Below are 16,248 nucleotides of genomic sequence, written 5' to 3'. Positions count from 1 at the left end.
CGTTATATTTTTAACAAGTGTAATCAGCATGGAAGCATGTCCTCTGGAATGGTGGCGGAAGCATGAAGGGGCATATGAGTGTTTAGTGTCGTCGGCTATCCCTCAAGGTCGAGGATGATCTCTTTCACAGGTTTTATATTTCATGGGTCCTTTGGTGACTGCGAAGTCTAATTGTTGAGCCACAGGCTCGTTGGCAGACATTGCAGGTGGTGTTGGAAGACAGGGTTAGGCCGCCATTGCTGCATGACAGCTGTTTTTCCTTTCTTTTCTGGCATTTTTCTGCGACCAGGGCAAGGCAATTTTCCTTAAAAGTGGATGTTCCCTCTCTGACAAGTCTTTGCCAGTTATCCCTATCCTGAGCTGCTGTCTCCCAGTGTGTGTCATACCTTTTGATGTTATCTTGAGGGTGTCTTTGAAGCATTTATTTTGGCCTCCCCATTTCCTTTCTCCTTTGGTGAGTTGGGCATACAGCAGTTGTTTTGGTAAGCATAAATCAAGCATGCGCACACACTGCCCGCTCCACCTCAGCTGGTGCTGGATAATCAGGTCCTTAGCACTGAAGATGATGTCCTCTGTGATGACTAGTGTGATGATCCTCCCGCTTTATATTGAGGATCATCTGAAGAAAGTGCTGGTGTTCAAGGTTTTTCAAGTGTTTTCTGTAGGTCACCCAAGTCTTACAGCCGTAGAGAAGACTTTAGATGTTAGTTTAGATGTTTAGAAGATGTTTAGCCTGTCTGGCACGTAAATAGCTTACAACACTGAGTACAAAAGTGCCATGCAAATGTCTGTTCTCGCTTTCAGGTGACATTGTAAATAAGTGGGCTGCATTATTTCCTGTAAATGTAAACAAATTTGTTTGTCTTAGCAATTAGCTGAACAAGTAGGACTGAGTGGACTTGTAGGCTCTCAAGCAGCGTGTCTCAAATATGGCCACCAGGGGCTTTTCCTGTGGTCATGACAGCCTCTTGTGCAGAGATGAATGAGGGAGGGGGCAAAGCAGCGGCCCCTCCCTGCAGCGCCTAGGGGCTACAGGGGCAGGCTTCAGCCCCCATCCCCTGGTTCAGCTGGAGCCTCCAGCGGTGGGCTTCAGTCCCATTTCCTCCTCCCCCCCCCGTTCAAGCCATGGGACTCTGGTGGCGAGCTTCAGCATCCCCGCCCACCTTCAGCTGCAGGGCTTCAGGCTCTGGGTTTTAGTCTCCCCGGGGTGGCAGGGCTCTGCCGTTGGGCTCCAGGCTTCAGCCCACACTTCCTCTTGTCTCCAGCCACGGGGTTCTGGCTCTGGGCTTCAGCAGGACTGGCCTTACTGGGTGCTGTGGTCAAGAGGCAAGGAGTGGGGTGAACCTGGGGTGCAAGGCCTTCAGAAGGGAGTCCGGGGCAATGGGGGGTTGGGGCAGGGAGGCAGTGGGGGCTAGGGGCACCAAAATACAACTCCAAATTATTTTTATTGAGTCTGCAAAAAATAACAACAACCCTACATAAATCAATTCCAATGTTTTGGACATGTATATGTGCATATTTATTTTTTAATTCAGTATTTTAGAAAAATTTGTCAGAGCAGCAACCAGCAAGAGTTGGTGGCTGCATTCTGAGGCCACCAAAAAATTTGTTGTGAGAACCCCTGCTCTAAAGTTTTACATTGCTTTGATTTTGAGTGCGGTTTTGTAACCAAAAAAAATCTGTATTTGTAAATTGCGCTTTCATGATAAAGAGATTGCCCTACAGTACTTGTATGAGGTGAACTGGAACATACTATTTCTTTTGTTTATCTTTTTAAGTTCAAATATTTGTAATAAAAATACTATAAAGTGAGCACTATATGCTTTGTATTCTGTGTTGTAATTAAAATCAATATATTTGAAAATATAGAACATCCAAATATGTTTGTAATAAATTTCAATTAGTATTCTGTTATTGTTAAACAGTACAATTAACATTGAAAATAATTGTGATTAATTTTTTTAATTTAGTTAATTTGTTTTAAGTTAATCACTTTAGTTAATTGTGGTTAATTGACAGCCCTACTTATTATGTATCACAACATGAAAAATAAGGTCAATCGCAGAGTGACCCCACATGTAGCTGTTAGACTGGTACCTAATTTCATTGTCCAGACCAAAAAAAAGATTTATCCAGTTCAGCACGAATTAATATAGCTGTTTTTGTTGTATTGTTGCTTTTTAATAAGATTATGTAATACTATTAAAATATTAAGAAACTACTACACTCATCATCTTGCTAGTAGAAAATAATATGATTACATAGTCCCATTAAGAAGTCATTTTTGATATTTCTACACTTATTAATCATACCTAAGGCTATGTTTTAGTCTTGGGTGTTTTTAGTAAAAGACATAGACAGATCATGGGCAGTAAATAAAAATTCACAGCCTATGACCTGTCTGACTTGTAGTATATACCCCTGACTAAATCTTGTGGGGGAGGGAGGGTGTGCTGCAGTTGGTGGGGGGCGGCTGAGGGGATGCTGCAGGTGCTCGGGTGGGGGGCAATGGGGGCAGCCCAGGGGATGCTGTGAGTGCTTGGGGGGAGGAGACTGGGAGGCGCACAGTCTGGGTGGGCAGGGTCTGGAGACTCCACGCCTCCCTGGAAATGGAGACATCCCCCTCCCTCAGCTCCTAGGCGGAGGTGTGGCCATGCGCACTGCCTCAGCTCCGAGCGTCAGCTCAGCAGCTGTCATTGGCTATAAACCATGGCCAATGGTAGCTGTGGGGGGCGGTGCCTGCAGGTGGAGGCAATGTGCAGAGCTGCCTGGCCATGCCTCCGAGCTCGGAGCTGAGGGAGGGGGATGTTGCTGTTTCTGGGGAGCCCTCCAAGGTAAGCACCGCCTAGAGCCCTCACACCCTCCCATGCCGCATCCGTAAGCCCACTTCTCCACCCAAACTCCTGTTGCTGCTGTGGGAGGTGGGTGTGGTGGCCCGAGACTGACCCAGCAGCAGCTGGTGTGCCTAACCCAGGGGCTGCCTGAGATGCTTAGGCGGCACTTGGGCCAGGCGTAGCAGCCGCTGCAAAAGTCACTGAGGTCGTGGAATCCGTGACTTCCGCCACAAACTCGCAGACTTAATCATACCATATAGTTTTTGCTTCCTCTCTGAACCTCTTGAATAGCAGTGTCTGATTTGGATTGCAGCTTTTTCTATTCAAATTCCAATTTGCCACTAGGAATTTTAAAAAGTTGTAAACTAGATTTTTTTTTTCTTTTTGGCATCTATTGAGGCAGATGTAGTGTAAAATTTGTTTCTCTTGTTGTGACCACAGTTTCTCCACTTCCCCTGACAAAATTTGCTGCTGTCACAAATTCACAAGCATGTGGAAGAAGCTGATAAGAAAAAGAGAGCTGCTCATTTACATACAAATACCTTGATAATCAGTGGTAACGGGAAAGACTATATAGAGAAAATATGTGATTGAGGTGTGGCTGTAATCAGATGTTGACATATATAAGTAACATGTTTTTAACTCCACTGATATGCTAGTTTGTAGCTATACTGGCTGTTTAGTTCTCAAAGTAATAACTGTTACTGACTAAAATTGTTACGGCTTTTTATCTTTTTTCTCCTGTTAGAATTAAAGAACCAATACAGCTATTGGAAAGTGATCTGGACTTTTCCATCACTTGTAGTAAAAAGAATTGTTAACTAAGTTTTAGCTCTTGGTAAAGGGAACAGTAGTGGGATTTATACCAGGGCTATCTTTGGACCCTATTTGAAGGCTTCATCTTTCATATAAACCTCTGGCTAGTAGGTGTCTTCTGTATTTGGACCTCCATTCCTCTCTAGCTGTAGAAAAATAAAAGGTACTTTGTGTTTTTCCAGCATCCTCAAAAGCCTCTTGTCTGCTTAAATGAGTCGTGGTGGAGAGAGACTTCTGTTTTTCTACACTTCTCCCAGCCTTTACTTTTCCTCTCCAGTGAATAACTTCAGGATTTGCCACTGATGCTGTCCCATGGATTCTCAATACCAGACATAAAATAGTTCTGTTAATTTCACTCTACCTTCACTTGGCAAAACTAATAGCAGCAGCAGAGGCACTGGAGCAGTCTGTCTTCAAACTCAGGAGGATGATACTACATTGGTTTGGACTCGGTTCCTATTTGTGTTTGTCTAAACTTTTAAAGTATTGGCTAACGCATTTCAAAATCGTAGTTTATGCAGGGCAAGTTGTGTGATCCCTAAGTCAACTACCTACATGACAACATGTTTAAAATAGGATTTTGCTTTGTTTACAATAAAGTTTGTGTGTTAGCCAACATAATTTTTTTAAAACACCTTTTATCCTCATCTAGACAAGGCCTTGGTGGAAAGTTATCTTTGCCAGTCATAAGGTCTAGAAACTTTTTTAAATAGAAGTTTAGATTCTGCAGAATGGGATAATGTAGATTCCTTCCCTTGTTAGACAAGTGGGTATGTTGATTTTTAATGTCTGCGTTTATCTATTGCAGTCTAAAATATACTACTGTCTATGTCTAATATGCAGTTTAAAAAACAACTACAGAATAGCAGTGCTAGCTTAAGTATGTTTAAATAGCCTGGCTAGAAACTAGTTAGGGTATATATATATATTGCTTCAGAATGACTTACTGGTGGCAAATATTAGTCTTCTTTATTGTTAGGGCATGTATTTATGTAAATGGAAAAATTAATAAATGTAGTAATGTGTTACATTTGCACAGTTAAAGACAGGAAATGTAAATCTTAAGTTACCCAACAAATATTTTAACTTTTACAATGTGCATTATACAGCTTCCTGGTTAAACGTGTATCTTACTGTATATGTAATAAAACATATACAATATAATGATACATGCAGTATGGCAGAGTTACTGTTTCTTTTTTAATCTTTTCTGTTTTCTGACTTAAATTTTAACAATGTAACCTTAGTGTTGCATTAGTGATTGTTGGGGGATAGGGTTGCAATTAATAAATAATACATAAAAACCATGAATGAACCCATTTTAGCTTCTAAATAGAATAAAATGGGGGGAAAAACTGTCATCCAGAGTTTTATCAGATTCTGGATGTGCAGAGTGTAAAATTGAGTGAAGTTATATAAGAAGCTTGTGGGAAAGCAGTTATAAGAACTATAACTGTAATACAGGTTTCAGAGTAGCAGCCGTGTTAGTCTGTATTCGCAAAAAGAAAAGGAGTACTTGTGGCACCTTAGAGACTAACAAATTTATTAGAGCATAAGCTTTCGTGAGTTCACTTCATCGGATGCATTTGGTGGAAAAAACAGAGGGGAGATACAGTGTGTAGTAATGTTCAAAATTTGCCATATTGACGCAATTGTAAAAAATTGAAGCAATATTGACAGGATGTTGGCAGTTAGTAGAAGGTTCAAGTTTAGAAGTTTTATGACATGGTCAATCCAGACATGAAAACAAATATCATCACAAATGTAACAAAAGTCAAATTGAGTCTGGAATCCCTTCTAATGACTGCTGCAACTGATATTACTATTCTGGGGAAAGTTTTTTTCTTGAAGAGGACTGCAGTAGAGACTTAGGACTTGTCTACACAGAGAAATTTACCTGCATAACTATAATGGTTTTGTTGAATTTTATGTTAAATGCAACCCTGTTCCCCCAAATCAATATAATTAATCTGGTATAGTTATGCTGGTAAATTTCCCAATGTAGGCATGCCTGTAGTTATTTATAATTCTGTGGGTTGAAGCTTGCCTGATGAGCTTGTCTCTCTAACACTATTAAGGATATTTTATACGTTCCTTTTTGTTGTTTGGAGTCCAGAATAATTGCAACTCATCTTGTTCATCCAAAATTCTGTGTTCCTCATTGTGTGAGTAAAGAAAGAAGAAAATTAAGTCTGTATATAGCTGAGGGTCTGAGCAGGACAGGGCCTCCCTTCCTCCACCCCTTGTAGGGAGCTATTAATTTTTGTTTTAATTGATGTTATTGCCAGGAAAAATTTTTGCCTTCTTTCAGACAAGAGTGACTGTTTATTTTAAATAATCATATAGTATTTTGTGCAGTCCAGCTTTAAGTGTCCAAAGATTTCACCCTTTACTTGGGAGACAGATAAGCAGATTCATGTGGCTTGCTGTCAGGAAGGTTTTTCTGATACTTATTCTAAATTGTCCTTTTCTTAATTTATTCTGGTTCTTGTACTCACTTCTGCCACTAGACAGAAAAGCCTTTGCTTCCATAGTATTTACATTCTTTATATATCAAGCTCTGTGCATACTTAGGAAGAAAGATTAACACTGCTAAATAAATCGATGCATATAGGATAGTGCAAGAATGGCTTAATCAAGTGCCTTGTGCAGTCCTTTGAAACAGAAACATACAGATTATGCATTTTATCATTTGAAAATAATATACATTCTTTTAAAAGGTTTAGCCTTGAATACACATGTGGGTGGAATAGTAAGATAGATACTCTTGGGGGAATTCTGCACCAAAAATTAAAAATTCTGCGTACAATATTTTAAAATTCTGCATATTTTATTTGTCAAAAGAACACAATATAATCATGCCAATTTCAATTATTTTTGTAAATTATTTCAAAATACCTGTTGCAAGTATATCTGTAACAATATGACAACAAAAAAAGATTCAGGAAATGTTTTTTGGCAAATAAATCTTTTACTAGGCATATTAATACTGAACTTTGGGTAGTCATTTAAATTACAATGCAGAAATGTATTTTCTGCACCCCTTAGAAGCAGTGCAAAGGTTTGGGGAAGTCAGGTTTCGTGGAGGGACCAAGGGAGAGGGAGGTAATTGCTGGGAAGGAGTCTTTAAGTGAACCTGGAGAGTTGTTTGGGTTGTGAGGTGGGAGAAGTATGGAACGGGTTTTTTTTGGTGGGGGAGGAATTGTCAAGGAGCCTTATCCATGCAGATCCTGGCTGACCCCTAGACTCTCCCCATTCAGTCAGGCACATATGTCCCTGACCCGTGTGTCCCTGCACCCCCATTCTCCGTTCAGCCAGGCATATCTGCACATGTCCCCATGTGTCTCTGCACCCTCCCTCAGCCAGGCATAGCTGCCCCTGTCTCTGTGTGTCCCTGCCTGCCCACTCAGCCAGGCATAGTTCTGTCCTCCCTCCCTCCTGTCCTCACATGGCCCGTACTCCCATTCAGTCCCTGGTTCAATGTTGTCACCCTCCTAGCTCCTGTGTCCCTGCCCTGGTCTGATTCCTCCCAGCTCTTCTGAACCCCATTCTGTGTGATTTTCCCACCCAGCAGCCTTATGTGCTCTGCTCTGTCCATGCCCCCATATCCCATGCCTCCTTACTTGGCTTCATAGACAGGGCCCTTTGAGGAAGGCAGCCTCTGCCCCCTCCCTCTTCATGGCTGGCTGCTCTGGCCCATGATCCAGCTGCCCTCTCTTCGGCATCACATCAGTCCCTGGTGAGCGAAAGGTGTAATTGCTACTTCCCTTCACCTCCCCATCAGAATCAATTATTCTGCAGGGGAGGGAAATAATCTCTGGGGGGACATCAATTCTGCGCTTGTGCAGTGGTGCAGAATTTCCTTATAGTAGTAGTAAGAGCTTAATAAAGATAAGATTAAGGTGGTGCATAAAAATACTTTGCAGCACAGATGTGTAATGCTAACATATGGGTGCTACTATAAACATTAAGCTTGAAAACGGACACAATTTGGCATTATAAACATGTATGATATATATCTGCTAATATACTTGCTGGATCTCCCATCATCAGTACCATTTGGACATCAAAATACCCTGCATGGGTGGGAGGTTTACTTGCCATTACAACTTGGTTTTATGATATACCCAAGTATGATTCCATAGACAGAAAATAACTTTTCAGTATCCTGAAATTTGAGTGTAATCTAGATTTCTTTATTTTTGGAAAGTTTTTACAAGTCTCATGTAAATGAAATTATGTCAAGATGATAAAAGTATAAGAACATAGTAAGTAGAAGTATTTGATAGTTGCTGATGTACGTTTTAATGTACTTGCAGAATTGAAGATGCTGATATTTCTGAGAGAAGTGTCAATGAAGAAAATGGTGAAATATCAGAAGTAGAACAACCTCAGAATAAGCACAGCCGACACAAAAAAAAGAAACACAAACACCGAAGTAAACACAAGAAACACAAACATTCTTCAGAAGAAGACAAGGACAAAAAACATAAACACAGGCACAAACATAAGAAACATAAACGGAAAGAGGTTGTTGATGCCTCTGACAAAGAAGATGGACCAGCAAAAAGAACTAAAATTGATTTCTTAGCTCCTCTAGAAGATTTGGAGAAACAAAGAGCATTATTAAAAGCTGAACTTGAGAATGAGTTAATGGAAGGAAAAGTTCAATCTGGGATGGGGTTAATATTACAAGGTTATGAGTCAGGTTCGGAAGAAGAGGGAGAAATCAATGAAAAGGTGCGAAATGGCAATAGGTCTTCAACTAAATCATCAAACACTAAGGGGAAACTAGAGCTTGTGGACAATAAAACAAGTTCAAAAAAAGCAAGTAAGAATGAATCAAAAGAACGGACTAGGCACAGATCTGATAAAAAGAAAAGCAAGATAGGAATTGATGGAGTGAAAGAGAAAACAACTAGAAGCAAATCAAAAGAGAGGAGAAAATCAAAAAGCCCATCTAAAAGAACTAAATCTCAAGATCAAACAAGGAAATCAAAGTCTCCAACCCTTAAAAGGCGCTCTCAAGAGAAAAATAGAAAGTCTAAATCTCCTCCGGAGGATAAGAATAAAGCAGATGATAAGAGTAAAGCAAGAGATCGCAGAAGGTCTCCAGTTGTAAATGAAAGCAAAAGTCGAGATCGTGGCAAAAAATCCAAATCTCCAATAGAACTAAGAAGCAAATCCAAAGACAGAAGATCACGATCAAAAGACAGGAAGTCAAGGAGATCGGAGATTGACAAAGAGAAGAAGCAAATTAAATCTCCTTCAAAAGATGCTTCTTCAGGGAAAGAAAACAGGTCTCCTAGTAGAAGACCTGGCCGCAGCCCTAAAGGAAGAAGCTTATCTCCAAAACGTGATAAATTACGAAGAAGCAGATCTCCTCTTCTTAATGATCGCAGATCAAAACAGAGTAAATCACCCTCTCGAACACAGTCTCCTGGTAGAAGAGCAAAGAGCAGATCAGCAGAAAGGAAACGAAGAGAATCAGAAAGGAGGCGTCTTTCTTCTCCCAGGTAACTTTAAAATATTAAGAAACACCAAAGATGCTCAAGTAAGTGCAAAAATCAGAAGGCTTCAGAATTTTGTACTATCATCTTAAAGTACAGCTTTATCGAAAAATAGCTGAGAAAATGGCATCATGAGATTGCATATTTATTGTCTTAACTTACAGTTCATGTGTGTGTTCAGTTCACAAATAGATGTATTTTCTAACTTCTAGTTATTCAAACCTAACCTGGGTTTTGAGAGTCATGCTGGGTTCTTTTTGTGGCTCATTCATCATCTCTAATAATAAATATTCTGTAGCTCAAATTCTGCTCTCATTTCTGTCAGTTGGGCACAGAATTTTGCCCTGTATTTAGAAAGTAGTTAATAATCCTGTGGAGTGTGTACAAACTTAAATAAAATCTAGTTCATCCTTCTATAGCAGAGTTGGGTCTGTAATGCTAACGAGAACATTTTAGTAGTAAAATCAGCGTATATGGTTGAATATACCACCAGACTGAGAAGATGCCATTTTTAGTAATTTATTTAAGAGATTTTCACTTTTAAAGATGATTTTTGCTTTTTTGAGCCATGCTGGCATTTATCTTGCTGCTTTTTTGCATATGTGTTTGATGGTATGGCTGCTTGGCCCCTGTGCAGCATCAGGCTTCTTGTGCAGTGGTGCTTCAGTAGCTGGTGGTCAGCCTCCTGTGTAGCTGCATCTGCTGCAAGTGCCTAGTGTAGGAAGACTAAGCTGTTTGCACCAGTCATGCTCACTCTAGTTTCAGGTAGAGGAAAGCTCTACCAGCGGAAATAGTGGATTTGCACTAGTGAGGGTGCGTTGATGACTGGTCATCGATGGTGGTAACCAGGTAATCCCCATTGTGGACAAGACATTATTAATCTCATTCTGCCTTTGCTTGTGATGACTCTGGAGCTCCCAGTTTGATGACTCAGGAAGACAACAGTGTATCATTAACAGCTCCTCCAATCAATGCTTTGCCATTTGCCTTTGCCCTTTGCTTCTTCAGACGGTTTTCAGTTCATGTAATTGTTCATACTGAAATTAGATTTGTAAGTAAATATTTCAAATAAACTTTAGTATTTTTACAATGTATACCAACAACTCTACATGAATGGCAAGTGAATAGTTATGCAGTGTTTGCACGACAGCTGCAATATAATGAAGGTATTAGATCTCTATCGAAACTGTGAATAGTTTTCTAATGAGATTGTGACAGATGATTCAAATGTAATTTTAAACAACTCTATATTTAAAGTAAAAAAACTAATACATTTCAATATTATTTTAAAATTATTTTTAACTATTGTAACATTAGGATTATAGCTTGCTTTGTTGTTATGGTACCTTATGCTGTGATTCAGTTACACCAATGTAAACAGATTTGGGCTGGATTAATAATTGAAAGGGAGACCTCCGAGAAACAGTGCTTAAAAATAATTTTAAAATAATATTGAAATATATTAGTTTTTTTACTTTAAATATAGAGTTGTTTAAAATTACATTTGAATCATCTGTCACAATCTCATTAGAAAACTACTCACAGTTTAAATAGCTCTCTTGGCTTCATTATGTTGTATTTGTCATGCAAACACTGCATAACCATTCACTTGCCATTCATGTAGAATTGTTGGTATATATTGTAAAAATACTAAAGCTTATTTGAAATATTTACTTACAAAACTGTGGCCTTACCAACAGTACGGAATTGGTTCAGTAATATCACAAGTGCAAAGATGCCTTCCACAGAATCACCAACACTCCTGCTACAATAGTGTCCACATAGTGTTAATTAAATCACGGTTGGCCACATCTGTTTTCTAAATTAAAATGGACTCTACAGTGATTACAGCTAAGTAGTTTAAGCTCAAATTTGAGATAATACTTGTAATGTTGTGGAGAAGATCCCCTGGATTCAATCTTTATTTTATGTATATATTCATTTCAACACTGTTACACATTCACTTAAAATAGGCCAATATTTATACAATACCTAAACAAAAACTTTCTTTTACTTCTTCTAGCTCTGTGATGGTAATTAACAAAGTTTACTGCGAGACTTGTGCTGAATTAGGTCTGTGTTTGGGCAGATATTTCCAGGGATGGGAGACATGCAAAGCAGACTGGCAGCGCTGAAGTATGCTTACCCCTCTGGTGGAGTCTCACTTGCAGTAAGCTTTTAAAGTGAGCTTTAAGAGGGAATTGTGATTTTTGTTTTCAGTTTGTCCCTGATACTAGTGTCTTTCTCTTCTTCTTAATTTCAAGAACCCGACCTAGAGATGATATTCTCTCTAGGCATGAGAGATCAAAAGAAGCCAGCCCACTCAGGTGGTCACCATCCAGAAGAAGATCTAGGTCTCCCATCCGAAGGCGATCTCGTTCACCACTCCGACGTAGCCGGTCTCCAAGAAGGAGAAGCAGGTCTCCTCGGAGGAGGTAAAAACGTCTTGCAGTGGAACTCTTCTTTTTAGTATTGTCTAAATACAGGCCCATTATGCAAATTGGATAGAATAAAAATTAAATATTTTATTAGCTCATTCATAACAGCTCTAGCATGCATATATCCTCCCTTCCCCCAAAAGTTATACATTAGCACATTCTTTCACTCATCTTAGCCTCCTTCAGAATATTAACGTTAGTTTAATTGTTAAAGCTTACTATTTTAAAGGGTTGTTTGGTGTGCCTATTTATATATTTCAGTATCAACTAAATATTATTTGGACATAAATCAACACTAAACTAATCATAAGCAAATTAAATCATATACTGTTTTTTCTCTTCCTTCCTGTATTTTTCTTCTGTTCAACAGGGATAGAGGTCGGAGGAGTAGATCTCGGCTTAGGAGGAGGTCTAGGTCACGGGGTGGTCGTAGACGTAGGAGTAGAAGCAAAGTTAAGGAAGATAAATTTAAAGGAAGTCTTTCTGAAGGCATGAAAGCTGAGCAGGAATCCTCATCAGATGAGAAGTAAGAATGAATTTCTAATATTTCATTTCCTAACAGGTAAAGATTTGGTTTCATTAATGGGGAGAATTAATTATTGAAAGCTTTGTATTGTGTCTATTTAAGCAAAATCAGTGTAATGACCTATTCTTTCATGTTAGCCAAGGGCCCTGACTCTTGAATTGTTTCAGTACTAATCTGTGTGGTAAACCGGTTTTGTGTTGATCAAAATTTTTTTGCATAATTATAGAGAATTTAAAAACTACCTGGGAGTATTGGTTAATGGGCAGGAGAGTACTGTGTTCCCAATCCAGAGTTGCTGTGTATCTTGGGCAAATCACTTAGGCTATGTCTCAGTAGAGACCTAACAGCGGCACAGCTCCCATGTAGCCATTCTGTGACGGCGAGAGCTCTCCACCCCCAACAAGTGGCAGTAGCTATGTCAGAGGGAGAGCATCTCCCTTCAACGTAGTGCTGTCCATGCTGGCGCTTTTGTTGGTGAAACTTATGTCAGTCAGGGTGTGTTTTTTCACACATCTGACTGACAAAGTTTTACTGACAAAAGTGCTAGTGTAGACGTGGCCTTAGTCTTGCTGTACCTCAGTTTATTCATTTTGGGGGCGGGGAGAAGTTTAGAATAGTACACCACAGATGTAAGGCTCAATAAATCATCATAAATTGTTTTGAGACCCTCTTAAAAAGATATATTTATATTTAACATTCACATTTTCGAGGAGAAGTGGAGCTGAGAAGAAAATCAATAAGTATTTGATTATTCAGCTCCTAATTTTTTTCATGGATTTGCTGGACTTCTGTTTCAATTTAAAATATAAAACACTGGAAGTATTAACACTATTGTACAAGGTACTGGTTAGACCTCATCTGGAATTCTGTGTATAGTTCTGGTCACCCATGTTCAGGATAGTTAATTCCAAAGCAGACTGCAAAGATAGCACACATTACTGGGTGACTGGCAACAAAATGGCAGTGAAATTGAGTATTGATAAATGCAAAGTAATGCACGTTGGAAAATGTATCCCAACTATATCTGCAAAATGATGGGGTCTACATTCGCCGTTACCACTCAAGAAAGAGATCTTGGAGTCATTATAGATAGTTCTCTGAAAACATCTGCTTAGTGTGCAGTAGTCATGTTAGGAGCCATTAGGAAAGCGATAGATAATAAGACAGAAGATATCATAATACCAATCTATATATCCATGATATGCCCATTATATACATCCATGATATGCTGTGTGCAGTTCCGGTTGCCCCATTTCTAAAAAGATATATTAGAATGGGAAAAGGTACAGAGAAGGGCAACAAAAATGATTAAGGGTATGGAACAGTTTCCATATGAGGAAAGATTAATAAGACTGGGACTGTTTAGCTTGGAAACAAGATGAGTTTTGGGGGGATAGGATAGAGGTCTATACAATCATGAATGGACAAAGTGGATAAGGAAGTATTATTTATCCCTTCACATAACACAAGAACCAGGGGTCACCCAATGAAATCAATAGGCAGCAGGTTTAAAACAAAAGGAAGTCCTTCTTCACACAACACACAGTTGCTATGATATGTTGTGAAGGCCAAAACAATAACAAGGTTCAGAAAAGAATTCGATCACTTCATGGAGGATAGGTCCATCAATGGCTGTTAGCCACAATGGTCAGGGATGCAAACCTGTGCTCTGGGTGTCTCAACCTTCTGACTGTGAAAAGCTCGGAGACAATGATGGGACAGATCACTCAATGACTCCCTGTTTTGTTCATTCCCTCTGAAGTACGTGGCATTGGCCACTGTCAGAAGACAGGATGCTGGGCTAGATGGATGGTTAGTCTGACCCATTATGGCTGATCTTATGTTGTTAAGAAAGATGAATTCAAACTGGAACAGGTGCAGAGAAGGGCTAGTAGGGTGGTCTGGACAATGGAGAACTAATTTTACAAGAGGAGACTAAAAGAGCTTGGTTTGTTTAGCCTAGAAAATGAAGACTTAGCAGGGATATGATTGCTCTATGTAAATATATTGGGGGTCAATGTCATAGAGGAAGAAGAGCTATTTATGCTAAATGGCAATATTGATGCAAATACAAATGGGTGTAAATTGATCATGAATAAATTTAGGCTGGAAATTAGAGGAAGGTTTCTAAGCATCAGAGGAGTGAGGTTCTGGACAGCCTTCTAATAGTAGTGGGGGCAAACAACCTAGCTAGTTTTAAAGTAGAGCTTGGTAAATTTAGGATTAATGGGATTATGTGATGTGATTGCCTCTGAGAGCAGGGCATTGTACTCAGTGATGCAGGGAGTCCCTTCCAGCCCTTTTTATAACGATAGCAGATAGGTGGGCAGCAGACATTACCAATTTGGTCAACTTAATGTACCCTTTCTACACACATGCATATCATACATCATTTGAAAGTTTATTATGTCTAGTTTAAAATGAGATATGATGTGGAATTGTCCAAGACTGTTGTTACCATAGAAATGGGGACTTGGGGTGAGAGGAGAGATAAACAGTGGCTTGATAAATAGGTTAAAATGACCACTTTGAAATATTTATATTAATTTCTGTTAGTTTAATGACTGTGTATTATTTCAAGACATAATGCTGGATTTTTTTGTAAGCTCAAAGTATCTCAACCACAATCTAAAGGGTAAATCAGATTCTAGTAATACATTTGTACAGGTACCATTGAAGTGTAATAGCACTGCTGGCATTTCTAGTCAACATCATTAGCATCTTGTTCATCATTATGATTTCTGTTAGGAGTGCATGGGTTACCACTGTCTTCATTGCCTGGCCCTCGGCATGTACGCAGTTCTGTGCAGGGAAGATTGTTCTGGCTACAGTTGAGAGTGCAGCAACCCCTGTAGGTACAGATGCATGTAAGGACTTATAGGAGCTATGGTGCTGTTGGACCCTTGAAGAATACAGGAAGTAGTTAATCATCCACATTTTTCCATCCATATTGCAATAGTGATCCAATATCTGGTTTATCTGCATGAAAACATCTAAATCTTTGTTTGCCAAGATGCTCTTTTTACATGCTCTTCCAGACTGTTCTCACATTGTGAGAGTTTGGCAAGTGACTTGCCATTTTTGGTGGCTAGATTGAGGTGCAAGTAATTCGGGTCTCAGTTTCTTTCTTGCTTTGGTCATATAGCACTGCTACCTGTTTCCTTGCCACAGACATTGCAGGTTATCTGTCTCTCTCACAATTTTGGAAAGATCTCTGAAGCAGTAAGTGCCTTTTGTTTTGACAACATTTAATACAGATTTTTTTCCCCAATACCAAATAGGGATGACTGTCACATCCTGTTAGTGTGTCTACAGCAGCAATTATGTTGCGGAAGTCAGGACAGGAATGCACACGTATGAAGCAACATTTGTCAGTTGTGCTGGTAATGGTCCCTATGTCAACGCACATGTTAGCTCCTTTCTATTTTTGGAAAGTAGTGAACAGCAAGGACTAAAACATCTGTATCAAGTGACCTAATTACTTGGTTCCTTTAACACCAAAAATATATCTACACTGCAGCATAAGCCCAGGGTTTGAACTGAGGCGCAAACCTAACCCCATTTCTGTCTACACACAAATTGCGCTAACCCTTGGCCAGGTCCCAGACCCCAGAGGAGTGAAGAGTCCAAGCCTGAATCGAGCTGGGACCTAGAGTTCAAGTCCTATTGCTTTTCAGTGCAGACGTGGCCCCACTGGACTCATGCTCTGGGAGTCTGCCACAAGAATCTCATGGGCCAACTTTTTGTCTTCTGGACAGTCAAGTTTTCCCGCACTTCACCATGAATAAAGGACTAGAGCGGCCACATTTTGGGAGGGTGCTAGGAAGTCTGGAATATGTGTGGTTGGACTTTGGGCCCCAATAATGCAGTGTAGATGTTGGAGCTCCAGGTTGGGGTGCAGGGTTCAGCAATTCCTAACCTGGGGTTACAAATGAGTGTTAGATGCTCAAGCCCTAGATTGACAAACCCAGGGTCTGCTAACTTGAGTTCTGCTAACCCTGGTCTTATATTGCAATGTTCACATATTCCAAGAAGCCCCAAAGCCATATTGCCACATACAGAATACAGAAGCATCCTTGTGTCTGCTTCCTCATGAGTACTGTACAAGTCTTGAGCTTTTTTCA

General features: G+C 39.8%; 1 protein-coding gene across 13 annotated transcripts in view; it reads left to right on the top strand.

Moving 5' to 3' along the window:
- Positions 1 to 16,248, top strand: part of PRPF4B (pre-mRNA processing factor 4B) — a 53,750-nt gene that overhangs the window by 9,168 nt on the left and 28,334 nt on the right. For 12 of the 13 annotated variants that reach the window (XR_006279036.1, XR_006279040.1, XR_005290867.2 and 9 more), the window contains exons 2-4: positions 7,970 to 9,166; positions 11,425 to 11,595; positions 11,969 to 12,124. Coding sequence is in view for 2 of the 13 variants with exons in the window: in XM_038388456.1 (XP_038244384.1) it covers positions 7,970 to 9,166; positions 11,425 to 11,595; positions 11,969 to 12,124 (1,524 nt within the window). In the remaining 11 variants the exon portion in view is untranslated. Of the gene's footprint in view, positions 1 to 2,725; positions 2,835 to 7,969; positions 9,167 to 11,424; positions 11,596 to 11,968; positions 12,125 to 16,248 lie in introns of those variants that run through there. The other variant, XM_043508384.1, reaches the window with a different exon arrangement.

Source organism: Dermochelys coriacea, chromosome 2, assembly GCF_009764565.3.
Source record: "Dermochelys coriacea isolate rDerCor1 chromosome 2, rDerCor1.pri.v4, whole genome shotgun sequence".
Lineage (NCBI taxonomy): Eukaryota > Metazoa > Chordata > Testudines > Dermochelyidae > Dermochelys > Dermochelys coriacea.
This window is presented reverse-complemented; position numbering and strand designations above follow the sequence as displayed.